Source organism: Varanus komodoensis, unplaced genomic scaffold (genome assembly GCF_004798865.1).
Source record: "Varanus komodoensis strain SLA01 unplaced genomic scaffold, ASM479886v1 scaffold6_4, whole genome shotgun sequence".
NCBI classification, from domain to species: Eukaryota; Metazoa; Chordata; class Lepidosauria; order Squamata; family Varanidae; genus Varanus; species Varanus komodoensis.
In genome coordinates this window covers 21,349,452-21,376,912 of record NW_025336347.1, presented here as the reverse complement: position 1 = coordinate 21,376,912, position 27,461 = coordinate 21,349,452, and the positions used below count along the sequence as shown (strand labels likewise).

General features: G+C 47.5%; 2 protein-coding genes and 1 long non-coding RNA gene across 3 annotated transcripts; 1 reads left to right on the top strand and 2 right to left on the bottom strand.

Moving 5' to 3' along the window:
* The first annotated feature begins 4,984 nt into the window (after positions 1-4,984).
* Positions 4,985-8,011, top strand: LOC123034562. The gene is made up of 2 exons (XR_006416793.1): positions 4,985-5,202; positions 7,476-8,011. It is a non-coding gene; the product is annotated as an uncharacterized LOC123034562 (long non-coding RNA).
* Positions 8,012-11,126: 3,115 nt separating this feature from the next.
* Positions 11,127-18,870, bottom strand: LOC123034451. Its single transcript, XM_044451800.1, has 2 exons — positions 17,941-18,870; positions 11,127-12,662 (listed from the first exon to the last, which is right to left on the bottom strand). The coding sequence occupies exon 2, from the start codon at positions 12,649-12,651 to the stop codon at positions 11,680-11,682; it is 972 nt and encodes a 323-aa protein (XP_044307735.1). The 5' UTR covers positions 12,652-12,662; positions 17,941-18,870; the 3' UTR covers positions 11,127-11,679.
* A 141-nt stretch (positions 18,871-19,011) lies between these two features.
* LOC123034450 (zinc finger protein OZF-like) lies at positions 19,012-21,555 on the bottom strand. The gene is made up of 2 exons (XM_044451799.1): positions 21,495-21,555; positions 19,012-20,417 (listed from the first exon to the last, which is right to left on the bottom strand). Exons 1-2 carry the CDS (start codon positions 21,547-21,549, stop codon positions 19,306-19,308), a joined length of 1,167 nt encoding a protein of 388 aa, XP_044307734.1. The 5' UTR covers positions 21,550-21,555; the 3' UTR covers positions 19,012-19,305.
* Positions 21,556-27,461: the final 5,906 nt, after the last annotated feature.

Here is a 27,461-nt window from a genome sequence, read left to right as displayed (position 1 = left end):
GAGGACTAGCAGGCCCAGTTTGGTTGGCCAGGGCTTCTTTGGGGAGGAGGGTGCACTCACGCTCAGGACCGGCATCAAGGGCAGGCAGTGCGGCCACTGACCCGGGGCTTGCTCCTCCTCCTCACCGTTGTAACCCGTGCCTTCATCTGCCTCATGGGGATGCAAGAAGCTGCCTCAAGCAGGCAGCTCATGAGAAAAAGGATGGGAGCAACAGCAGCTGGTGGCACGACGGGAGTGGGCCCATTGCGGGCGTCTGCCCTCAGGAGCCTGGAGCTGGCACGGTGCACACTGCCCTGTTCCCCATACTTTTGCCACCCAGGGCCAGAAAGCTTTCCCCTTTCCTTGACATGCTTGTGAGTGCATCGGATGAAGGAAAGGGTCAGTGTTGGCTGCGTTCACCTGCCATTTTGTTTTCCTCTGAAGGCGGTGGGGTCCAAGGCATTCTGGGAAATTAAGATGGCGAACAGCTGCAGGCCTAGCCTGCTGTCCTAATTCAGATGTAAAGGAAGTGGGGTACTTGGAATGTGGGTGAGAGTCAGGCTGATGGCAGGCATTTTTCTGTGATGGAAGTCAAGCCTTCTCATGGAACCCGTGAGATGCCTCATATCCATACCAGATTCAGCACCCTCATAAGAAATATGAAAACATTTGCTCTCTTGTATGCCAGTTAGTAGCCCAGGAGGCAATGGATGTAAGGATCTGAAGCAGGGCCCCTTTCGATGCCCTCTGCTTCCTCCTTTACAACTGGGTCAGCATTGCTGAAACGATGGAACAAAACAGACAGATGTTCTTTGCAAGCTATTGGACTGTTTGATCACGACAATGATAAGTACCCTCGAGCATGTGCCATTTTGCATTTTAAACCCACTTCATCATGGCATCATTCTGACAACAGAAATGAATCAGACGTTGTTTCTGCTGCCCTGATGCTCAAAACTCTTATTTGGGGACAAGCACCAGTTTGCTGGCATGCGCATGGCAGCCCAGGCCTGGGGCTGGGGCTGCCTGCTCCGCCTGGGTGTTATCTTCGGGGTCCCTGGACTCTGGCCCCAAGGTCCAGCCCTCAGTGCTCCTGATGCAGGTGCGACTTCAGTGCTCCCCTGAGCAAGCCTGTGCTGAACAGGAAAAAATGGGTGGACCTCAACAGAGGAGAGCTACTGGCTGTGCGGGACTCATGGACGGCCCTTCCTCTGGCCAGAGCTTTGCTCCTGGAATCCATAGCTCAGGGATGCCCCAGCGCAAGTCATCTGGTCTCTCTAGTGCCAACCTGATCCCCAGGCACAGCACTATGCAAGGGCTAAACCTGGGACCTTCTCCGTCGCAGGTACATAAAGTGCCGGCACGCAAAAGAAAAGCCCAGTAGTGGATGATGGGGCTTGGAATCATTAAAGCACAGGGCTGGATGGCCTTTTGTTGGGTCTGCTCCGACTCTGGAGTTCTGGCCCTGGGCAGGAGGATGCTCCCCACGCCCGTTCCAGTGCTCTGATTCTGCAGTCTCCTCGGCACTGATCCTGCTCACTGAATACTCACCTGGAACCCCCTCTGCTGGCAAGCAGCTCCCCAGGAAGCAAGAATTTGAAATGCTGCAGGGGCCCAGGAAGCTCTGACTAACCCAGGCTGTCGCCTTGGATTTCTGGAGTAGCCTTTAGCACCCCAGTGAAGTTCATCTGTGTGTGGAAGGGTGGCCCGTGATAGCCTGACCTTTTCTCACCTCTTGTCCTGCAGAGGAAGAAGAGCTGTACCGTGTCCACGGTTGCACCCGGCCCGGGGTCCAGAACTGTGGCACAAAAAGGGATATCGGAGGCTTTACCATCCAGTTTGATTGCTGCACAGAAAGCGACATGTGCAATAAGGTTTTATTTACCGAAGGAGATGATGACGGCCTTGACTGGTGATCCGTCTCCAGAGCCATCAGAAAAGCGCCTGAAAATTGCTTTTCTGCTGCTCCGCCAAGCTTATGCATCTCTGCACACACACACTCACAGCACACACATTTCCCTTCATTCACCCTCCCCCCCCACACACACACACATACACACAAACTCATGTCTGTTGCTGCAGCAGCATCTCACCAAGACTCGACTTCTGATCAAGATCAATATTCCGATCAATATCCTAGCTGGCCCCATAGCTTTGTGCCTGCGCGCTTTGCTTTAGACGTGCCACCTCTTTCTAGACTGTGGCTGTTCCTAATCTTGTAAGGTGACGATGACCACATGACAAGAACAGCTGTTTATAGAAAGCAAATGAATAAACCGCTCTCACTTGTTCCTCGAGCAGTTTGTTCTCAACTCTTATGCAGCCTGTTGATATTGGTGTTCCCCTCGCAAAAAAGAAAGACGAGACAGGTGCACATTGCACTGAAACACTGTGTGACGGCTCCCACAAGGCCATGCTTCCTCTCTCCAGCTACCTGACACAGGGAGATGCAAGGCTATTTATTTTGCCATGCATTACCCGAGCTCCACATTAACAGAGACACCAGGATCTAAGAAACTAGAAAGCTATGGAATTACCTCTGTCTCAAGACAGGATTCTCTGTGCATCCATCCATCCTGCTGTAACATGCTTTTCTAACTTTGAGCGGGTTCTCACATTGGGTTCTCACAACATTATAAGCTGTGGTGACTTGAGTTGTCTGAACCCAGCAGCACTGTTTATTAACTATGTACAAGCCACTCTGGCTGGGTTCGGACAACATAACAAGGTACCCATGGCTTATAAAGCACCAGGGTGTATTGTGGTGTTTGAACCCAGCTGTAGACTGAGTTCAAAGCACATGGTAACCCAGCACTCAAAGCTTGACTGGATGTCGTTGTTGAAACATGTCTTGATTGATGGGTTCTCTGAACCCAGCCAAGGTAACAAACCATGGTGAACAACCCACCAACAAACCACAGGTCCTTTTCATGGGTTGTTTATAGTTAACAATCCATGATTCCTGATCTTGGGATAATTGCAGTTTGTACCTGCTGACTTACTGACAGCTCTCATCTGTATTTTAAGACCTTTCACTGTGTCTGCTTCCTACTCAGCCTTCTATGGACTTGGATAAGCCAGGACTAAGTACTTCAATACCAGATAGATCAGCCCTTATGATCCACATATCAGTGAGGGAACAAAAATGCTATCCCACCACAAAGTTACATAGAGCAAAATGTCATTCTGGTTCAGTACAGAACCTGAACTCTGAGGAAGCTGCAACAATGGATTATCAACAAAACCCTCAAGTTCAAAAGGTGGTCAGACACTGAGAAACAATGATGTACAGGATTGTCCTCTATCTCCTAACCCCACAAAAAGGGGGAGACACCTAGCAACTCAACAATATCTCCGACCTTTTGCTTTGCAGGTAAATATCTCACACAGCACAAAATAGATCCCCTATCTGTTGGCTCCCATCTGGGATTTCAGCCAATCAGCCTGGACTATTAGCAGTCTTGTATAAAAAAAATCAGCTATTTTAACTTGGACTTCCACTATTTTCAGCTGCTACATTTTTTCCTGACATGGCTATTTGTCACAGCTCCATATACTAAGCCTTCATGGTCAGAAATTCTACAGTTTTTCAGCTCTAATTGCCCTGAGAGCCACCATGAGTACAGACATGATTAATTCTTTAGATGTTATTTGTGCCTTTGGACTTCTCCCATTGGGCCAGTGCTCATGTGACACATATGCCTTGCAGGGTGATGATTGCCATTTCTAAAAATCTGTCTTCCAAAACTTCAGCACAAGGTATGTAAGTCATTTCTAAGGACCATTACTTCCTGGAGAGATGGCTGAGCAGGCTGTGTGCTTGTAATGGCAAATCATTTCGCTTGATCTTTTGACATTAGGTTTAAAAATGAGATTCCTCTGCTAGCATTTACCTGCTCAGCACAGGACATTTCCCTGTCCTTTTCCACTACTGGGATGACTGTCAGCAAGGCAAACCCAAGACATGTTCGCTCTTTATTGTTAAACTAGACTTGGCAGAGGGCCATTCAAACAGAGGGCTGTCCTCTCTAAAAGAGGACATATGACCGGGCATGGCCAGGGCCCCGGGTTCTTTGGAAGTACATCCAGTTCCCGGCTGAATGATTGGCTGCTCGCTTCATGAACCGTCGATGGAGTTGGTTTTACAAAGGATGGCCCTCTGCTGCAGCCGCTCTGCCCGCATGTGTGTTCTGCACACCCAGGTGAGAAACACGAAGCTGCAGGATGGTTCAGGCTCTGCTCTGGGCTGCTTGCCTTCTGCTCTGCCTGGATCTGACGGGTAAGTCCCAGCTTGAGAGAATCAGCTCAGCTCATTCCCATACTAAGGAGGTAGTTATGTTTGATTTCACAGGAAGACGATTCTCAAAAGAAAAGAACACGTTGGCACAGAGGTTGAAAGGACGGCGAAGTGGTTCGGAGCAGTCCTGTGCACACTGGGTTATTCAGAGCTGCACTCACAGAAGGGGCAGCATCTTAGCCGGCATGTGAGCCAGCGTGGCACCGTGGTGAGAAGGCTGGACTGGGATTCGGGCTTCCCAAGTGCCAGTCCTCACTCAGCCATGAAACTCACTGGGTGACTTTGGGCCAGTCACAGACTCTCAGCTGCACCTTCCTCACAGGGTTGTTGTTGTTGGGAGGATAAAATGGAGAGAGGAAAGAGGGTTAGCTATGCTGCCTGGAGGTATTCGGAGATATAATGGATTCCTTGCAAGAGGAAAAGAGGTGCAGTACACATGTAAAGGAATAATGTAAGAACTGAATTGTTAAAAATAAATATATAAAATGTCTGCTATAGACAAATCCAGAAAGTTAGCACCAAATCAAGAGGATGCCAGGGAGATCGATGAACAAAGTCAAGGAAGTTATTAGAGGCAATAGTCTGTTTTCCAAGGCTTTTCCATCTACGTGGTTCTATCTACTTTCTGGGCACTCTCAGGCAGAAATATTTGCCGGCACTAACTGGATCATCAACTGGGGTCTGGGGTCTTCCTGAATACCCTTGTGGGAGAGATCTTGTTGCTGGTGGTGGTGTTACCCTGAGCCTTGCCCTCGATAAGGTGGCTCCACTAACTGCAAAGCCAACCTGTTGCGTTTTGCACTCTTTTCTAGAGAGCATCTCTTGCGACACCTGCCTTGTGAAGAGTCGCTCCACCGGGTGCCTGACGGGGCTGGAGGGCTGCATTACTCTCGGCGCAAAATGCATGACAATCCGCATCTTCTACAGTAAGGGAGGGCAGCCTTGGTGCATTCCTCAAGAGCAGCAGGATTGGTTACTAATCCTGGCTGGCTGAGATGAATGAACACAGGTTTCTTTTATTCCTTTCTTGAGGGATTCCTATTCGTCATTCCACTGTGAGGTCATTAACTTAAATGCCCAAGGAAAATCAAAATAACCCATAAAATAATTAAGCTGGGTGTGTGGTATGTGTTATATACACACGCACTCACGCCACATATATGAGACCAGTAACAAAATGTAATGTGTCCTCATCCCTTAGTGTGAATGTTCTAGTTCAACATTCCCACACACTCCTGCTAGAACCTGTAACATCAGGGATGGAGATTGTGGTCACCTGACTTTTCTAGCATGCAACTCCCATGATCCCTCATCACTGGGTACGCTGGCTAGGGCTGATGGGAGTTGTAGGTCAAAATTTCTGGATCATCACACATCGCCCACCTCTGTTATAACAAGTAAGAGGCTCGAGTTGGCCAATCCATTTTCTTCTCCCACACCTGGTGTCTATTTTTCTTTGCCAACCAACATTCCAGGTTTCACGGCTCTTGGCGGCTACCTAGACCGTAGCAACCTGTTGCTTTAAGTGTTTTGCCCCTTTTAGCGACTTGCACTTCTGCCTGCCTGCCTGCAGGCTCACCTGGACTTGTTGCTCCCTCCCTCCTGTTTGGGCTCCAACCCTGTAGGCGCACAGCAATCTGAATCTGGCTTTTGGAGGAGTGGCTCAAAAGTTAGCAGGCAAGATAATCCAGCAATAAAGAACCAGTAGCCACAATTGGGTTTTTCTGTAGCAAATAAATCAAAAGCTTGCTCAAAGAACAACAAAAATTCCCTGTAGAAAGGAAGAGAGCCCACCAAAGGGCCCAATGCAGTGAATTCCACATCTTGAGCAGAGGCCCTGGCAGAAAAGGCCTTTCTCCTGCATCTCAGGAGGAGGAAGGATGGATGTGAGGCTGCACCACCACCCCAGTGACTGGAAAGGTACATGTGGTGTTTTTAAAAATACATCCTAGCCCTGAGCAGTTCCAGACATTAAAGGCAGTGGTCAGCAACCAGCACTATTAAGCACACTTAGAAATGGGCCAGCAGCCAGTGAAGTTGGTATGACCCAGGAATATTCCAAGGACAGTTGTTCTGGGGGGGTGGGGGTTGCAGGTTGGCCTGCACAGAGTTCAACCACAGAGCTCCTGTGGGAAGGAGTGCTGCCCCTGTGCTGGAATGTGAGAGCCTGATGGTTTATCCGCAGGTGTGCAGAACCAGTGGCTTCCCAGATGTTGCAGAAGTATCTTTCTGCTCAGCCTGGAGGAGTTGCAAGCCAGCCAAATTTGGATGCATGCAGCTCCCCACTCCTAGTTTATATAGTCTTGGGAAGAATTGAGGGTGAAGCCAAGCCTCTCTGGACTGCTTGCTTGTTTGGAGATGGTCTCCTGGAGAATTTCAGACAGCAGCATTGCTAGGCACTTAAAAATAAAAAATAAAAACCAGGGCACACAGGACACAAATCTACATATGCTAATATGTAGATTTAACCTCTCTGTGCAAGTTCAGATATCATTACTAGGATTTATATATTTCACAGAAGGCAACGCCAAAGCCAGCAAGTTAATTTCCCATCCAAAATATACCAAATAAACATTTTTATTAATTTGCACTCCAACCCCCCAGTTAATCCTAACACTGTAGTTCATCTTCAGTTACAATTAATTTGCAATGAAAAACGCACATGGAGGAGAAGCTGGTAAGTTTCATCAGAAGCCCTTTCACTCCCCTTTGCTGCTTCTGTTGGCACCAGTGGAGGCTCCTCCCCTACCCCAAGCTTACTGGCCATGCCTGGATGAGTGTTTTTAGGGGGCTGTTGTCAAATGTGGAGAAGGGAGGGCTCCGACTGTCCCCAGTTGTGGAATGCTTTCCCCAGAGGTCTGTCAGGCACCAACGTGGTCCTATTTTTGGTGCTTGGTTAAGACCCAGACATTTGGGAGCATATGATAGCTCTTTTAAATGTTAGTTTTAGTGGGCTCTCACCTTTTATTATTACCTTTGGCTGGGCTGCTTTTATTTTTACACACTGAAGGTATTGTATTCTGTTTTACCATGTTGTATTTTAGGGTTTTAATTTTAATGACTTGCCCAGAGAATGTTGGCTATTGGGCAGCACAGAGATGGATGGAAGGAAGGAAGGAAGGAAGGAAGGAAGGAAGGAAGGAAGGAAGGAAGGAAGTCCAATAGATGCTCATCAGTTTGCTTTCTGTCTCATTCACAGAAGGAAAGGTGAAAATTCGTATCCATGGTTGTAGCAAGCGAGACAGACGGGGATGTGGCGTGGAAAAGGAGTCTGGTGATCACAAAATGACAATCAGGTGCTGCAACTCTGACAGATGCAATGCAGGGAAACAATGGGGAAAGGCCCAGGGCAGTGAGGAGGAGGAGGAAGAAGTTCCATAGCATCCAGCTCCATCTCCTCCTCCTCCTCCTCCATTAGCAGCCCTGAGCTGGAGAGTCCTTCTCAACAGACCAGCTAGAATGCGGAAAATCCTTCTCACCTTTTCATCCATGTTATTAGCTAACCTTATCATCTTTTGGCTTTCCTCAAAATCCTTCAGACAATGTGCTTGAGGAGGAACTGCTCTCCGAAATGTGGTGGCTCCACCTGAAACAGGACTTCCTGCAAACTGTTTCAGGTGGACTTGGACTTGGAATGACATGGTGGTGGGGGCTTTAAAAAAATCTTTTTGGGATTGAGAAATGGTTGTATTAAGGAAACCTAAATGGCACTTCAGAATAAATGAATTCCACAAAGCACACAGATTGTGTGGCTTTCTTGTAGAATTCAAATTGAATTAATGTGATTAAAAGATGTACCCCTTATTGACAAGGAGTGGTCAAATTACATGCAAGCTATCTGAGATCCAATGGTGGTGTCACCTATAGTTTCAAAGAGTATGTCTTTTACTTTATTCTTTGCCTTCTGTTAGTCCCAGCATCTCAATTTTTATTCCGAGGCGTTCAGAACAGAGTGCTTCTGAGCATGTGCAAAGGAGAGCAATAAACAGAGTTTTGCAAGGAAAATGGTCTGTGACTTGTGATTGCTCAGAGGAGGAACCTTGGCTTGCAACTCCAAGGACCGCCTCTGATTCCACCAGCCCCTGCAAAGCCACACACACCCATGGGAAAGGTTTTCATTTTGAATGGGGGTCAGGAACGATAGCCAACAATTGGAAGAGACCTGATTTACCCCAAAGGAAATAAACTGTTCAAGGGCTGCTCCGTCAGGTTTCCCAGAGCTCTTGGGCCGAGGCACTTTCCGTGGACACCCCCCCCACCACCACCGCCGCCGCCCAGCTGCTCTCGCTCCTCCTTTTTACGAAGACTTGCCTGCTTGAGAGGCAGGGGATTGGTGAGCAAACTAACAGGCCAGGGCATCTCCTGCCGCTCCGTCTCATCACCCCCATTGCCTGGGCCAGAGCGAGAGGCAGGCAGGTCGGTCAGCAGGTCCCAGTGGTGATCAATGTTATATCCCAAAGGACGCCTTGTCAGTCCTTGGCAAACAGACCACAAGACCAGAGTGGAGAGGAGGAGAAGCTCCTTTATTTTACCTGCACAGGGACCAACACTTTAGTAAAGTGTGGTGCCTATGTATGGTATTACAAGCCTTTTTATAGCATTTCTTTATCTCTGGAAACGTACTAACGTATGTCTTCGGCACGTCTCTTGCCACAGTTTCTGCTGACCGCTCCTAATCGTCGCTGGTATCTGGGTCTTGCAGGCCTCTTAGTCATGTTATCTTCCCTGCCTGACCTTGCGCTCGTGCTTCTTCCTGTTTTTGGTTTCGCATGGTCATGCTTGCGTGACTCTGAGAGGGTCGGGGTAGACCCTGTACCTTTCAGATAAAGTAGTTAGCAAGTAGGTGTGCTGTGCGCAAGGGTGGGCTAGGTTCAATAAGCGATAAGCGGGTATTCTGTGCTGCCTGCTAGCCCAGTTCAATCAAGGCTTGTGGTGCCTCAGCTGTGGCCCGGCTAGGCCTACCTGTTGCACAAGTTCTGGGTTACTCCCTCATGCTAGCAGTTAAGTGCAGAGGCTTGTAAAGTTGCGTTTCAGCTGCCAGATCTTTTGTTAGCATGTGAATTTGTTTTGCAAGCTAAGCAGCCAGATGCAATCAGCACTGAGTTAACTATGCATAAGGTTACACTGCTGCTGGTCCCAATAAAGTGGACCTGGTGCTTTTTATTACGTCTGTGAGACACATGCTCCGGGTCAACATTTAACATGACATCACAGTGGGCTAACATTAAAGGATTTCTTTGTATATAACTAGAAGCAGCTTGTTTAGTAGTTCACATCCTTCACAGGGAGCAACGAGAATGCTGTCAGGCTAACAATGAGAGCTTAAGGTGCAATCCTGTGCATCTTTAGATGAGGAAAAGTTATGCTGGTTGGGGTTGCAGGCCTTTTCCCTATAAACCTGCATAGGATCACACCTTTAGTCAAGCAGAGCGGGTTCTTTGAAATCCATGGAACATAAGTTAGGACCAGCTTAGCTTCCATTGATTTCAGTGGGTCTTTACTCTAAGCACAAATAAGGGGGATCTAACCCTCGTTACACACACCCCAGCCAAGGAGCCTGGTAAATGCTGATCACAAGCACGCATAACCTGATGTTCTATTCAAAATGGAGGTGCTCATGCAATAAAGACACATTTATCTTTAATGCAACTGCATTGTTCAAGCTGAAGAAGTGCTATCCAGTTTTCAGCGGCATGGGCAAGGCCCCTCTATGCAGGACAGCCACGCCACCACCGTCACGGCTGCGAGAGGTCCAGCAGGTGGAGGCTTTCAGGGGCAGAACGCTCTCTCTCCCGGTCCCCCCTCGCCATCCTGGCACGTGGAGAGGAGCCGTGCTGGATCATGACGGCAGGCCACCATCAGAGGGGAGGAGCCGTTTTTGTCTCAAGGACTGGATGTGTCCTGCCTGGTATACTAAAGGCTCCATATCGGGGTGGCGAGGGGGCAATGCCGAAGTATATGCGGGAGAAGGGGAAGGACGCCGAGGGGCATCTGCACGGGGGGGAACCGTGCCAGGATGTCAACCGCTGGAGGCAGACCCACAGCCAGGGCTGCTGGCCACTCGCTCCCTGGATGAGGGCAGTCAGGAAACCCAACCGTGAACTGGGGAGGCTTTGGGCGGGCATCATCCCATTGAGTCAATAAACCAGGAGGGGCCACCAAGGAGGGGCCAGTTGTGGTGCTAGTACTTGGCAAGAAAGGTGGCTGTAGTCCACCGGCTTGTTGTTTGGTTTGGTGAATAATACAGAGCCAGCTAACCTGAAACTGCTGCCAGCCAGTCCTCCAAGTCCACCAAGAGGGTGCTTGCAAAAAGGATGGAAGCGGTGCATGGGAAACACTTCTGCTGGGCAAGAAACCTTCTGGGGCTGCTTGCCAGCAGTGGGCAGCCTCAGTGCCCGAAGTGGGTGCGACCACTAGACTCTCACACACTTTCTACACCACACACACACACCTGACCCACTTCCTCACCTGACCCACAGAGATCAGCTGAATGAGGGGATCTTCATTCCTGAGCATTGAGAGAGGTTGCCTATCTTGACACGGAGCTGATCTCCAATCAAGTGCTGCTAAGCTCTATGTATCAGGAGTATTTGTTCTTTAAGTATTTGGCCTGCAAATGCCTGAAAGTGATTTTATAATATCTCCATGGAAAAACAAATGCAGTCAAGTTTCTGGCCATAACCACCTCCCCTTCCCCTCGCCCCCCCGCCCCGCTCCGCTCCAAATCTGTATTAGGGGAATATCTTTATTAGGCCAAAATATCACAAAACAGTATGCAAGCTTTCAAGTTACGGAGAACTCTTCACCAAGCTAGATGGTAAACAAAGTGGTGTGAGAAAGTAAGATAAAATAGAGTCTAATTACAATTTTATTGCCTGATTAAATAGTCTGTGATATCTGCATTCTTAATCTATCCCAGGATGAAGAAAAAAAGATAAGGATAGAATATAATTAATCTATCTTTCCACCCCTAAAGGAACCCTAGGGGTTTAATTTAAGAGCATTAAAACTTTATTTAAGCATATATTTAAGAATATCTAAATAGAAAACAAGAGCATAAGATATTGAAAGTAGAGCATGTGGGCTCTGGAAAAAAATGACCGTCATGCAAAATGTTCATGATTTTTCTATTCTGGACATTATAATAAATTTAGGGTTTGTTGTTCCGCTAAATAAGACAACCCTGCCCTGAACAAGCGCATGGACTGGTTTCAACGTTACTTCTGAATAATTCTTTACTGCCAACTATGTGATCAATTAGCCCTGGACAGGATACTGGGGTGAAGTGATTCCCAAAACTGTGCACATTAAAAGCCGGAGCAGAGAGATGCTTCACAGGGAAGCCCTGATGCCTTGGCAGGGCCATAAAGCTCCCCCTGTGCTGTCTTCCCCAGGCATGTCGATCAACTGAGTCTCCACCTTGTGAAAAGCCTGGACCACCAAGCCCATCCTGTTGCTTTAACCTGAAACTGAATTTCTCCCTCTGCATGGTCCGTGTACACATTGATCTCATTCTGCCCCTCCCCAGAGACGAAGGAGAGGTTTCTCCCTCCACACGACACCACCAGTTTGGCATTGTCCTGTAAGCTCGCTGGCTCCTGGGCGAATTCTTGTAAAGTCCAGCTGAGACAGTTTTGCAGCTCCTTTGAGCCATTGTGGGAGGACAGATCTCGGAGGACGCCCAGGATGCTGGTGAGATTCAGTGGCAGGGTATGCCGGCCGATCCTGGCCACGTGGACTCCTGAGTTGCTCTCATCAAACACGTAACGAGCCTTACCATCAAGCCAGAGCACTTGAATGTGGTTTTCTCCTTTTCCAGACAGGAACTCTTGCCTTGTTCCGTTACACTGAAGGATGAGCCAGGCATTCTTCTTCACCATGTCTGGCTCCAGGAAAAACTCCCGGATGGATTCATCCAAGCAGCTTCTCATGGCTCCCCGGTGTGGTTCTTGCATCTTGGCTTCCAACAAAGCTGCAACAGTGAGGTTTTTTGGAGGAACCAAGATGGGTGCTGTTATGTTCTCCCCAACTCTGATCCTGTCAACTTCTACCAGAGATTGTTGCCACCACAGGGCGGAGTTATAGAAGAACAGAATCCCCATAATGATGAGAAGAAAGAGAAGTATAAGAACCAGAATCGATATCCAGGTTCTCCTTTGGACAGGAGACCTGGTAACCTCAGTCATAGTGGACTTATGGGAGAAACCACACACGCCATGATTTATGTTCTTCTCAAAGTCAAGCCATGATGCTCCAGGGCTTTGGGGCAGGATCCTGCAGAGTTTCTCCCAGTACGAAGCTCTCTGTACAGGTATGAGCTTGCTGTGGTCTCCATCAGCCAGGAGGGGCTCGATTAAATTGCTGTCATCTCTCATGCTGGCGAGAACTGTCAATAAAAATAGCGTGCAATTAAAGATTTTTATTTATTTATTTAGGAAATTTATAGGCCGTCCATTACTGTCATCTCTGGACGACTTACAATATATTATAATCTTAAACAAAATAAATTGGCTACTCCACAACTGAGTATAAAATGACATGGTTAAAATGAATTAAATGAATGAATATACAATTAAAATTAATTAGCTTTTAAATATTGATCAAATAAAAAGGTCTTGACCTGATGCCGAAAAGCATATAATGACGGCGCCAGGTGGACCTCTTTAGGGAGCGCATTCCATAGTTGGGGCGCCACCACAGAGAAGGCCTTCCTCCGAGTACTCTGCCTCCTGACCTCTTTCAAAGAGGGTTCCCAGAGGAGGGGCCCTTCTGCTGATCTTAGTGGGCGGGAGGGCATATAGGGAAAAAGGCGTTCCTTTAGGTATCCTGGTCCCAAGCCATTTAGGGCTTTATAGGTAATAACCAGCACCTTGAATTGAGCCTGGACTTCAATGGGAAGCCAATGGAGCCGACAGATAACTGGAGTTATGTGAGTATAACGAACAGTCTCCAGCAGCATCCTGGCAGCCCTGTTTTGCACCATCTGAAGTATCCAGACTGTCTTCAAGGGCACCCCACGTAGAGCGTTCCTTGCACTCTACTGCTAACCAAGCAGGATTTCAAAAATAGCCTCTCTCCCCGATACACACCTGCACAGACGGATTGGTTTGCTCTGTTCCCAGCAGAATTACGCCCTAATACACCCTGTTTTCAGTTTCACCATGGCTGGAAAATGATCCAGCTGCTTTGAATAAATCAATGCAAGTTATTCCTCTAAGGCTGTCTGCAGTGTCTGACGGAGGCAGTTGCACTCTCAATATATGGATCTTCAAATATGGAGATGAATTAATGGATGGTTTGCTGCATGCTTTGTTCTGCTTGCCCACTGGCTGAGTTCACACATAAAAATCTACACTGGAAAAGCACAGGGATGGTTTGCCATTATGTGTGAATTCAGCATCTATGGTGAAGCGTGGCACATTTGGTTCCCATGAAACTATGCAAAGAAACAACAGTTTGCTCTTAAGTTTCCACACTACACCATGACTTGTTGTGACATGTGATCGTGGTTACAGTTTCCACATTTCTGCCATAGAGTTTGGTGGCAAGAGCAGCTGCTGCTGCTGCAGTGGATGCACCCACCTCCATTTTTCAGTGTCCTGCCTAGCAACAGCTGATGCTGCAGCAGCCATGCTCTGATTGGCTGCTTCATGACACTCTTTTCCTGCCTCCCCATCGCCCAGCCACAATTTCGGAGTGGCAGTGAGGCATCGCACTGCACTGTCTCCAGCAGCAAAAGACACGGATCCTGTGGGGTCACTGCACCTTGCTGGAGCAAGGCTTCGAAATGGCTGTGTGTTTGTTCTACTTGGGAGCCAGTGCTCTCTTCTTGTGAAGGCAACAAGGAGCACATGAGCTGCGTGTGGGCACTGCCATCAGAAGCCCAGGTCTCCCCCCCCCCCCCCCCCCCGGCTCCCTGCTGCTCTGACCTTGTCCCTGGCATTCCTGAGGATTGTCAACAAGCCCCGCCGTCCCCTCGCCCTGCTGCAAAACAAACACATTCCTTGTGGCCGGCTGGAAAACTTTCCCAGGCAGATGCCCACATGGGCACCTTGGGAGACTCTTCCTGGAAGGATGTGCTCCCTCTCTGGCTGGCACCGGCTGCCCAAGAAGATGCCCTCTCTGTGCCTTGGTGCAGGGGAGGCAGCCCTGGGAGCGTGTGAGAATCCTGTGCATGGGATGCTTTGACACGTGTGCAGGGAGGTTGGGGAGAGAGGAGGGAGGGTGGGTTTGCATGTTGGCACAGGGCAGGGCAGCAGCAGGGAGTGTTCCTGCAGCGCTCCTCTAGAGTAATAGAGCTTTGCCACTGAGTAGGCAGTTGCTTTGCAGAGCAGCAGGAACAAAAAACTGGAAAAGATGGCTGGCCGAGGCGGCACCCAGGGGAGCATGTGGGCCAATGAGGGGGAGGCACGTGACACAGGCAGGAGCAATGCACCCTGGGACAGATTCCAGACTTGGGACTTGAGGGGTTACATACCGCCATCTGAAGGGAAGTTGGAGAAGCATGGAAGCTACGCATGCATAGAAACCAAGTGATTGTGCGAACCCAGGACCCAAGGTGAGATACCATCTGTGTGAATATAGCCAGTGTGAAAAATATGAGGATAAAGCCTCCGTTTTGGCCTGCTGCCTTACATATATTATACTGTTGTGCTGATCAGATTCTGCACAGCATAACAACGGGGAGAGCTGGCACAAAGGAAGTGTGTTAAAAGCAGGCCACACATACACCCTATTCCCTTACTGCAAAGTGGGTAACATGGGCCCCAGCCACTTCTCTAAAAGAGGCTCTTTAAAAACTAGCAAGGAAAAATGGTGTTGGGAAACAAGCTAGGTTTGACCTTTTTGCTGCTCTGGATGCCATCTCCCACCTCCACCCCCATATATTTTAAAATTAAATTTTCAGGTCACCCAGCAAATTACAGCCCATGGGGCAGCGGGGCTCTGCTGGGCAAAAATAGCTCCTGGGCCTTCTGGGGTGAGGGGGAGGACAACAAACTGCACAAAAGCTGAGAAACTCACAAATGCTTTATGGCTGTGCAAAAGGGGGCAGGGCCAGAAAACTAGGGTGAGGCCTACTTGGGGGCCCAGAGGCCAAATTGGGACTCCAGGAAAGTCAGATGTGATTCCTGGGCCTGAGGATCCCAGCTTCCCACCTACATTATCCCAGAGTTCTGTCCAGAGCATCCCAGGAAACCACCTGGAGATCATTTGGACTTCTGAAGTGAGACCTCTACTGCTTTCCTTACCTGCTTCCATGGAGGCAGTCTATACACCTGAACACTGCCTACATTTCCTAATGGGCTGGATGAGGGTGAGCATGGTGAGGTTAAATCCAGAAAAGAGAGAGGTACTGTTGCCTAGTAGAAAATCCAACTCAGGAATTCAAACTGTTCTGGGATTATGCTCCCCTGGAAGGGTCAAGCTCAAAATCTGCTCCTGAATCCTGTATTGTCCCTGGATCTTCAGGTGGCAACAATGGTAAGGAGAGCATTTGCACAGCTACAGGTAGCGCACCAGCTGCAGGTGTTCTTGAGTCACTCTGACTTGGCAACAGTTAGTCACGCCTTTCCTTTTATCACTATTATAATACAGTCTACATGAGGCTACCCCTGAAGAGCACCTGGACTTGGCCCAAAATGCAGCTATGCTGACCTGTGTATAACATCATGACCACATCGCTCCAGTACCGAAAAGCTTTGCACAGGTTGTCAATTGTTCTCTGAACTCCATTCAAAGTTTGACCCTTTAGAGCTCTAAACAGCCTAGGGGCATATCTTCTGTGCTGCTCCCAAATTCTGGAATACATTCCCACTGCAGTTGCAACTCATCCTCACTCTGTCTGCCTTTGGGGAGGGAGCCATGGAACATCTTTTTAATTTAGGCCTTCAAAATTGTTTTGGGGCGTTTTTAAACATTACATTATGCCTGTATTTTTGTTTTCTGACTGTTTGTAAACCATTTTAGTTGGTTCTGGAAAGGTCAATATAGAAATGCAAAAAATAAAAGAATTGTGAATAAAACCATTCCTTGCATTATTGTAATAATAATAATACTCTGGAGGGTTGGGAGTCATGATGCAGGGAAGAGAGCAGGAAGTGTGAGGGGCTTGGGTGGGAGAGAGGGGCTAGTAATGCAAAACAAGGTTCAAAATCCACCTTTAGCTTTGGGAATGTGCTGCAGATTGATTGCTACTAGCAATGATCTAATATGAAAATTACCAGAGCAGCTTTCTGATTTTGAGGGGATGGAGATATTTAAATAGGCACAGTTTTGATTCACCTCAGATGATGTAACCTAGATAAGTCACCCTTATTCATTTCAGTCTCTCTTCTCTCACCATTTAATGGATGCTTTATTTATTTAAAACTTTTATATGCCATCCCTTATGCATGGCATCTCGGTATGGCTCACAATCAGTAAAAACAAATACATTAAAAACAATCTAAACGATAAATAACATATAACCAATAAAATGCGACTGTTGCATTACAATACTAATTTTTTAAAAAATGATTAAATAAAAAGGTTTTGACCTGGCGCTGAAGAGAGTATAAACTCTGCGCCAGGTGAACCTCTCTGGGGAGTGCAATCCACAATCTGGAGCCCACCACAGAGAAGGCCCTACTCTGAGTAGATGTCCTTTTTATGTCCTTCAAGGAGGGTTCCTGGAACAGGCTCTCCCACAGATCTTAAGGGGTGTGAGGGCATATAAGGAAGGAGACGGTCCTTCCGGTATCCTTTAAGCATTTGATTATTTAATTATTTAATTATTAAGCATTTAATGGATGCTTACAAAGGAAATGGAAATAATACATTTCACTGAGTGTAAGTACTAATTTGAAGCTATAAATGTGTTCAAACTTATGTAGACCACCAGGGTGTAATCTTCTGTTTGTGATACTTGAGAAGCGGAAGAAAAAGAACAAGTTAACTCAAAAGAAATAATAGCACACATGCATATTCGATATGAAAGTTATGGCCAGATTTGTAATTGCAGGAACTGGGGTTTTGTAGCTGCGGTTTTGTTTTTAAGACTGCAAGATAAACAGCCTCTTCCGTCTCCATTCCACCACACTATTATTTGAAAATTAGTTCCTTTAGAAAAATCAACCAGATTTCTGGCAAGCTGGTTCACAATCAAAGCCTAAGGACCTGCATGCGAGTATACTAGACTCAAAGTCTAGTGCCTTTTTCAGTAAGGATCTTGGAAGCGGAGCTATTTTCTCCATGTATGTGTGTGCAAAACCTGTAAATATTGATTTAGAAATTTCTGGAGTAATTAGCTCTGCTTCGGAAAGACTTCACTCAACCTTGAGCCTCTCCCTCAACCTTTATCTGCACAGCCAGCTGTTTGCACGCTGGATTCTCCGCTCCGATCCATCTCGGCCCTCAGGGCTGGGCCGCCGAAACTGGTCCGCAGTAGCTTGACCGCCGACTACTTGTCCCAAAGCGATCAAACACGTACTTGGACACAGGTAAGGAAAGGACGGCAGGGACGGGATGGCGCAGGAAGGGGGAGAGAAGATGGCCGAAAAGGAGTGAGGTGGAGATGCAGGGAGAAGAAGTCTTGTGAGAAAAGCGAGAACCAAGCGAGATCAGGAGCAGGGAGAGGGACACGTCGCGCCTGCACGCAGGCAAAGCCAGTAAGATAAAAGATTTACCGCTGCGGCTCGCTAATGGGCGGCTTGGCTCCACGTCGGCCTTTTCTTCTCAGCCTCCGTCTCCCTCCGCAGTCCCAAACCCAGGATGGATCCGCCCCCCGGCCCGGCCCCTTTACTGCCAAAGCCGGAGCCCGTGACGGCGGCTGCGGCCAATGAGGAGTTGCGTAGTTCGTCGGGATGCTGCATGGCCGATCTCCGCCTTGCATGGGCGGCCCCCTCCCCGGCCCCCTCCTCTGCATTTGCAGCGGAAGAGCTTCGTGCTCAGGGTCATAATGGGGGCTCCGAGTTCAGCCTGATCTGTTGTCCATGGGGTCGAGAGGAGTCGGACACGACTTCGCGACTGAACAACTGCGACGTGAGTCAGCACGCCGCGCCCCTCTTCAGGATCGGGGCCCGCCACGCCCACCCTCAGCCTCAGGTTTTGCTTCCCTCGTTCGCTCAGTCGGGAAACAGGTACTCACAAAATGAAGCATCCCGGTGAGCCTCGACCACGCCCCGAGTGCTTTAAGTGCGGTACTCAAATAGCCATCTAAACTATTTTGCAGGGCAGGAGAACCGTGGAGGCAACCTTCATCTCCAGGCTTCTGCCTGCATCGGAGGCATAGAATACCCAAATTGGGTCGTGCCCATAATTAGTTAATCAACGCAAAGTCAGAAGATTCATCAGTTAAATTGCTTCAATTAGTTTGCAGTCTTAGTAATAATGAAGACATATTAGACTGTATTAGAAATACAGTTTTCAAGGGCTGGGATGGGGAGTTGATCTAGATGACCTTTGAGTTACAATCCAAACCCTAAAATCTGAGGATTCTATCAAATGCATTTTGGCCCTGATAGGAAATCTGAATTCAAGTGTGTTTACTGAGCAATCCTGTAAACATTAACTTGCAATTAAATCCCACTGAGTTCAATGGGGCTTACTCCCAAGAAATGTGTTTAATTATTTAAAACTTTTCTAGACCATCCTATTATTGAAGTCTGACGACAGTTTAACAATACAGAATGTAATTTTAAAAAAACACAGGGTCCTAAAATTCAACTAATAATAAAACTCCAATTAAAACAGTCAGGTCATAAAAATTGGGAAAATAAAAAGGTTTTGGCCTGGTGCCAAAAATAATAAAGTGACAGGGCCAGGTGAAAGTGGGCATGGAATGCAGTCTTCCCACTAATTTGGGTGAGAGCCCCAACTTGAACTCAGTGGGACTTAACTGCATGTAGCCATGTCTTGAATCAGCCTGTTAGAAGCCTTACTAAGACTTCCTATATCCAGGTAAGGGCATGTCCCCTGCAGGATCCCAGAAAGAACAGTTAGCTCTGCAGAATGAAATACTGAGAGAAACACACAGATCCCTTGGGAAAGCCTCAGTGATGGAGTTTCTGATGCACCATCAGGTGAGAGTTGCGGCGAAAGCGCTTCCCACAGGAGGGACACTTGAAAGGTTTCTCCCCATTGTGGATTCTCTGATGCACGAGGACATTTGAGCTCCTACTGAAGCATTTCCCACAATCAGGACATTTGTAAGGCTTTTCCCCACTGTGGGTTCTCTTATGTGAAATAAGGTTGGAGCTGCGACTGAAAGACTTCCCGCAGTGGGAGCATTTATACGGCTTCTCTCCTGAATGAACCCTCTGGTGAACAATCAGTTGAGCTTTCTGAGTAAAACTTTTGTCGCATTCACTGCACTGGTAGCTCTTCTCTCCTGTGTGTGTCTTCAGGTGCTGCAGGAGGTGAGAGTTTTGGCCAAAGCCCCGCTCACAGAGAGGGCATGTGTAGGGCTTCTCGCCAGAGTGGGTTCTCTGATGTTTAATGAGGGCTGACGTGTCTCCAAAGCGCTTCCCACAGTCTGGGCAAGAGCAGGGCTTTTCCCCTGAGTGGATCCTCCCATGGATCACCAGGTGCGAATTCTGGCGGAAAGTCTTTCCACACTGTGTGCACTGGAAGGGCTTCTCCCCCACATGGGTTTTCTGGTGTTTGACAAGGGCCCAGGTGGTCACAAAACTTTTCCCACAATCTTCGCAGCGGCAGGGCTTCTCCCCCGAGTGGACCATCCTGTGGAGGAGGAGGTGTGAGTTCTGACTGAAGCTTTTCCCACAGTCAGAGCATTGATATGGCTTCTCCCCAGTGTGGATCCTCTGATGCCTGATCAGATGGGAATTATCACCAAAGTGTTTCCCACAGATGTGGCACCTAAAAGGATTCTCTTCTGTACAGGCCCTTTCATGTGTCGCAAATCCCAGGTTCTGGATCACGTGCGGCTTTTCACCATCTTTACAAGAGCTTTTTTCATGAGCCACAAAAGCTTCCATAACATCCTCTATTTGGATCGAGGCTTTCTGCTCCTTTAGTTCATTCCAAATCTCACAAGCATCTTGGTGGTCACATTCCTGGGAGATGTCCCACTTCAGGGGATTCATTGCTTCAGGGTCTGCCTGCTGAAGCACCTCCGCTTTGCTCTCAGTCGCCATCCCAGTAACTGCTGGAATACAAACAGCCCATGTAACAGACAGTGAGCTCTACATCCCAGCTGTGGAGAAAGAAGCCCAATTCAGGCCTCAGAATGATGCCACTTCTCACATCTGTTCAGGCCCAGCTGCGGCAGGAGCCACCAAAGGGTTAGCGCTCCAAAAGAATGCATTTGCTTGAGTGGGAACTAATGCTCATGCAAGCATACCCAAGATGCCCGGGCAGGACAACACCCCTTACGGGATTAAGGTCCTGTGGCCCAAGATTTTCAGCTCTGTATATCTTCTTAGCTCTACAGAGATAGGTGACAGATGAGAACAGAAGCCCAAGCAATCCAGAGGACATGATCTTGGGAGATGGAGATTCAGGTCTCCACTTGGTCACAGAGCTCACTGAGGGACTCAGGATAGCACTTATGATGGGAGCTGTAGTCCAGCGCATCTAGAAGGTACTGGGTTGGGGAAGGCCAGTATAAATGGGCCACTGCATTCCATAGAGGAGGACAGCTTTAAGTGTGGCAGAACGTGATGCAAATCTCAGCTCAGATAAAGGAACCCCCAGGACACTTTGGGTATCCAGGTATTTCTCAGTGTCAGAACTATCCCCCTCCAATTGCCCCAGTCTGTAGAATTGGAATGGCAATGGCCTACCTCAGAGGGTTGCTATAGGTTGCTAATAAATACGACAGAGCATTGTGGACGAAAACCCAATATGAGTTTTGGAACAGGAGTACAGGACGTATCCCCATGTGTACAATATGGCTTCCTGAGTTCCCAGAGAGAGATGTACCCCCACTTCCTCTGCTCACAGATTACTGGTGGCCTCCTCGATTTTGCACAGTTTTTATCCATACTGAAAGGTTGAAATGCTTCTCCTAAAGTTTAGTGGCATGAAGAGTTTTAAGCTTAAGATATGCAGGTATTCTTGCTATTTTTGGCCCTGCCCCTTTTGCACCACTGGAATGCAGCCCCCCCCCCCCCGGTGCTTCTCTGAAATAGAATTTGGCCCTCCAGCTGAAAGAGGGTCAACAGAGGATCTATTATTCAGAGAATAATAATAATCGATGTAACTGGGGAGGATTAACAACCTGAGAGTATCCATGAAGGCCCACAAAGGAATCTCAGATCTTCATTCTCCTCCATGCAGGTACAAACTGGTGCTTTATCTAAGCTTGCAGGTTTCAGGATGACTCTTCCTCCTGGAATATCAGGATTAGGGTCAGGAGACTGTCCTCACTCTATCTTCCAGGAGATCTGCTCTGATTTTGGCATGTGAAATCCTATTCAGCAGGGAGAGAGATGGCAAGATCAATACTTGTTACAAACTCCTTTTCAAATTTTATAATTTGAACACCTGTTTTCTAATCTTGTCATCACTTGCTCAGATAAAAAGTATCAATTATAAATACTCCTAGGTTCCTTTTCTCTAGCCCAGAATTTCATATACACACATTCCCACACTCCCAGATGCTGCCTGAAGCCACAGGATCACTTTTTCGGTCGATAAATTTGTAGTTATTTTCTGATATACCAGCTATGACCATTTTATGAGCAAACCAATTTAAACATAATACATTTTTTGGTTCCTAACTTATGTCTGAGCAGAAGAAACTTCAGCAAGCAGTTCCTGAAATATCTGGATCATTCTAGAAGCCAGAAGAAACAGAAAGAACTGGAGGAAGAGGAAGGCTGGTGCACAACCTCTGTTCCTGTTTGGCAGGGGTGGGCTTTAGAGAAAGCTTGTCAAAGCAAAAAGCTTCTGCAGCTTGTTTAGATGGGGAGGCCTCGCATATGGATTAGGAACAGTTAGCAAACATCTCTAACTGATGTGCCTTTAAGCCATCTGAAGCTATTATTTGAGGAATGAGATGTTATTCCCTTTTATAAAGCACTCTCCTTAATAAGCACCTTGATTTCTGTTCATTTTTAAAAGTTGTCTCTAATGGTGAAATCAATTCCATCTCTATGCCTTAGGAACCAGGCTATTGAGTTTCTTTCAGATAGACACTAAAACTATTTTGGTGAAATCCATAGCTAACCTAGCCTATCCTAAGTTCTGTGGCAGTGAGTCCCATCGGTGCAAACCTCAACATTGTTTAAAAAGCTGAAAGGGGAAAGGAAGAGGTGGGATAGCCCTCACATTGTCCCTCCACCTGTGGTGGCCATGGCAGGATAACCTACAATATTTCCCACACATGGGGGCTTTTAGTACTGCATTCATTGACTGCTACAGCATCTGATCAGAACATGCTCTATCTATTTCTATATGAAGGACTCTGTGATATGGTAATATTAGCTGCATGCTGGGAAACAGAGCGTCATGGGAGGAGGGGAAGAAGCAATCTCTGCCTTTCTGCCCTCCTGCCTTGCAAATTTCATCAGACAGTCTTTTTAACTCTAGTAACAGCACTTGAAGGGAAGGGAAGGGGAAGGGAAGGGAAATCGCAGAATCATAGAATAGCAGAGTTGGATGGGGCCCATAAGGCCCCTGAGTCCCACTCCCTGCTTGGTGCAGGGCGCCAGTTAAAGCATCCCAGAAAGATGGCTGTCCAGCTGCTTCCTGAGTGCCTGCAGTGTGGGAGAGCCCACCACCTCCTGAGGGAATTAGCTGCATTGCCGCACTACTCTAACAAGCAGGAAGTTTTGCCTGATGTCCACCTAGACTCTGGCTTCCTGTAACTTGAGCACTTTAATTACACGTCCTGGCCTGTGGGGTGCCTGCGAAGAGAGCCCGGCCCTCCTCGGTGTGACAGCCTTTCCAAGTGGAATGCTATCCTATCTTCCCTGTCTTCTCTTCCCAAGGCCAAACATGCCCAGCTCTTTCAATCTCTCCCATAGGGCTTTGCTCCCTGTTCCCGGATCATCCTGGTTGCCCTCCTCTGACACTTTTCTAGTTTGTCTGCATCTTTCTTAAACTGTGGAGCCCAGAACTAGACACAACAGTCAAAATGGGGCCTAACTAGTGCCGAATAGAGGGGAACTGGTACTCTGCTTTGGAAGCTATTCTTTTATGAATGCTGCCCAATATAGCATTTGCCTTTTTGCAACCACATCACATTGTTGGCTCTTTTCAACCTGTAATCTAAAAAAATCCCTCTGCTTGTAGTATTGTTGAGCGAAGTATTCCACATCTTATAATTGTGCATTTGGTTCTCTTTTCCTAGGTGCAGAACTTGGCATTTGTCCCTATTGAATTGAATTCTGTTGCTTTCAGTCCAGTGCTCCAGCCTATCAAAATTACTTTGAATTTTATTTCTGACTTCCAGAGTATTCACTATCCCACCAGATTTTGTGTCATGTGCAAATCTGATCAGCATTCCTTGCTCCTCTTCATCCAAGCCATGCTGAAGAGCACTGGCCCCAGGACTGAGCCCTGCGGTCCCCTGCACATTCCCTCTCTGCAGCCTGAAAAAGTGCCATTGAGAAGCAGTCTCTGAGTTCAAGTCTGTAGTGAACCCTGGATCCACCTGATAGTTGTTCCATCTAATACGCCTTTAGCTAGTTTTCTGATCAGAGTGTCATGGGCATGTTGTCAAAAGCTTTGCTGAAATCAATATATCCTATTACAGTCTACCAGGGAGGCTACCCAATCAGAAAACAGGTTCAGATGTGTCTGGCAAGAGGAAGAGGAAACCTCACTCTGAACTTGAAGGAGGGAATCCCCACTATCCAGTGGCCCCTCAGGCAAGGTCTAGGACAGTGGTCGGCAACCCACGGCTCCGGAGCCGCACGTAGCTCTTGAATCCCTCTGCTGCGGCTCTGTTGCTCACAGGCCCCAATCTGCGACCCACGCCGGCATGGCACAGCCACCGATCTGTTTCATAAATGCAACACACTATAGTTTTTTTATACGTAGCATAAAGGTAAAAAACAATATATGCAGTGTTATTTTCATTTTAGAGGCCAAAAGAGTTTTGTGGCTCCCAGTGTTTTCTTTTCTGTGGGAAACGAGTCCAAATGGCTCTTTGAGTATTAAAGGTTGCCGACCCCTGGTCTAGGAGTTGATGGATTGTGTCCTAAAAGATAATTAAATCATTGTCTTAAAAAGTAATGGAAGAACTAGTGATGCTAGAGATCTTACATGAGCCACCAAGAGTACCATTATATTGGTAAAAGGCAGAATACAAATCAACTAAATAAAGTACATGGAGAGGATTAAAACACCTTTTCTCCAGGACTTTTAACATTCCAGAAATTTTATATTTCTGTTTCTTTTCATCCTCATCAAGATACTTCCCTTGTGTTTGGGTCTTTTTTTTTTAAACAGCCTGTGCAGAATGTTTAAACAAAAGCAGACAAAAGATGAGGCACTGAATCAGTTTAGAGACACACAAGACAACCAACATGAATATTTACTATTAAGTTATTCTTTAGAGGAACTGAGGTGGCAGTCTGGAAGGGAACTGGTCTGTGGGACCAGGGGACCAAGGGGAGCCCCAGTAGTGTCTGCGGAGACAGGTCTGTGGGCAAACCCTTGCGGTATTGCTTCCAGTGCTCTGCTGGTGGGAACTGGCCAAAGGCTGCATGCTAGAAGCAGATGCGAGGGAGGCTCAGAATCCACCAGGTCCAAAGCCCTGCCCATTCCCTGACATGACTCTGAATAGAGGAAAGGGGACCATTGAGAGGAAAAATGGAGGGGGGGGCCCTGGAAAAATACCAGCAGCCAGGTCTGTAATCAGCCCAAAAGTTCCGGGGGGGGGGGGACCCAAAAAAAGCAGAAGCAGTTCGTCTGGTTTGCAGGCTTTTAAACGAACTGTTTTTAAATTATTTGTGTATTTAAAAGAACGGGTGGCTCTAAGAAAAGTTCATCCTCTAAGAAAACCTGACTACAGCCCACCATCATCAACCCACTTTCCATTCGACCATTCCTCTTAGATTCTCCTCTCTGACTCCCATAGGATTGCCCAATTCTTTTTTTTTAAATCAAAACCTTAAAATCTGCTTTAATATTCAATGATCCAATTTTTAATTCGGAAACCATCGATGTGCATTCACCCTATGCCTCCTCAAAAGTGACGAGAGGAAAAGAGGACAATATTGGACTTAGGTCAAATGCAAGAAAATAGGGACCGCTGAAAGGAGTCTGTCAATCATCCACGTTCAGATTATTGATTCTTTGATCTATTCCTCGCCCTTTCGGGCACCACGTTCATTGTGCTGTCCAAGATTTCATAAAAATAGAATGAATAGTAATAACAACGCTTCAGGTAGACGGCTCACGATAAAGTCACCGCCACATATAACAGAATCGGGATTTTCCAGTCCCCAGTTCGGAGCTGCTCCTCTGCCGCTTGCATTACTGAAAACATTCACCTACCTGAACTTGTTTGTGCCGCTTACTAGCTGCAGCGGCAGCTCTCGGGAGTCGGGGAGCACGCATATACCCTTCAAGGAAATGGGTGAGAAGAAAGCCCTTCCTGCTTCTCCAGCGCTTCTGGGGGAGGCGCCCGCCTCAAGTGCTAGAGGGCTCAGCAAGCGATCCTTACGCCTGGACGGATCCGAAGCCATCGGGCATTTCCGTGCAAAAGCAGGCGCCGAATTAACTTCCGGGTCTGATCTAGCGCTCCGACACTGAGCGTGGAAAACTAGGCGGCAGAGCGGAGGCAGGAACGGGGGCGTCAAGCGAGAGCAGAGGTGCCCTTGGCAATCAGCGAGTCCCCTGCTGGCCAAGGTAATTCTTCCCTCTTGCTCCCCAAATCCACTCCAAGAAAAAACACTCCCTTTGCTCAGAAACTGCTAGACTTGACTGCCTACGTTATCAAATAGTATATCAACGTTATCAGCCAGCAACTATTTTGTGAATGGCCACTACAAGAAAGTAATTATCTCTGTCCATATTTCTTGTATTTCAGTGCCCTCTAACTTCACCCTATCATCCACGTGTTGCACTCACACTTCAAAATGCCTGGAAATGGCAGCTGTTAAAAGACACATTATTTAAGCAATGTGGACACAGTCTGGTTGTCCTGTGATGTGACTAATTCCAGTCAGTGGCAGAGTGGTGGACCAAAGCCCAGATTTGTCTGTTTGCTGGAACAGATCCTTGGCCTCTGTGAACTGGAGCTAGCGTGGAGTTCCAGCTATCATGTCTGCACTAACAGTGCCCAACTGGCACCATCTACAGAGAATGATAACCTGCATCCCTGCTAAATATCCACTGTCTGACTGTGGATACTTATAGAGCCAAACTGGCATCATCCACTTGGGAAACTGCCAAAAGGGATTGTGAGGTGTTCCAAAGGAAATCTCTCCAAGCTGGGAGAGAGGGCATCAAAATGACACATGCAGTTCAGTGTAAGCAAGTGCAAAATCATGCATGTTGGGGCACGTATAGGCTGATGGGATCTGAGCTAACAGTGACCGACCAAGGAAGGGGTCTTGGTCAACTGGTGGACAGCTCAATGAACATGTCAGCCCAGTGTGCAGCTGCTGTGAAAATGGCAAACTCCATGCTAAGCATAATTAGAAAAGGAAAATGGAACTGCCAAGATTTATTCCCCTTATCTTTGGTACAACACACTTGTGTACAATTCTGGTCACCGCCTTCCCTGAAAAAGGACATTACTGAGTTGGTCAAAGGGCAGAGAATTGCTATGAAAATGATGAAGGGGCTGAAGCAGCTGCCCTACGAGGCTAAAATTGAGACTGTTTAGCTTGAAAAAAAGGTAAGGGAAGACATGGTGAAGGTGTTTAAAATTATGCATGGTGTGGAGGAAGTGGAGAGGGAGACATCTTTTCCCCTCTGCCATAACACTCAAACTTGGGCTCATCCCATGAAGTGATTGGTGAAAACTTTAGGAGGCATAAAAGTATTTCTTCACCCAACATGGTTAAATTATGGAATTTACTGCCATGGGAAGTGGTGATGGCCACCAGTTTGGATGCCTTTAGAAAGGGATTGGATAGATTCATGGAAGAGGCGGCAGCTGTCAGGGGCGACTATGGGCTATGTGCTGCCTCTTTCACCAGCATGCCTACATACACCTGTTGCTGAGGAGCTTGGGCAGGAGGAGGTCTTGCACCCATCCTGCTTGAGGGATCCTGTGGGCAGCTGG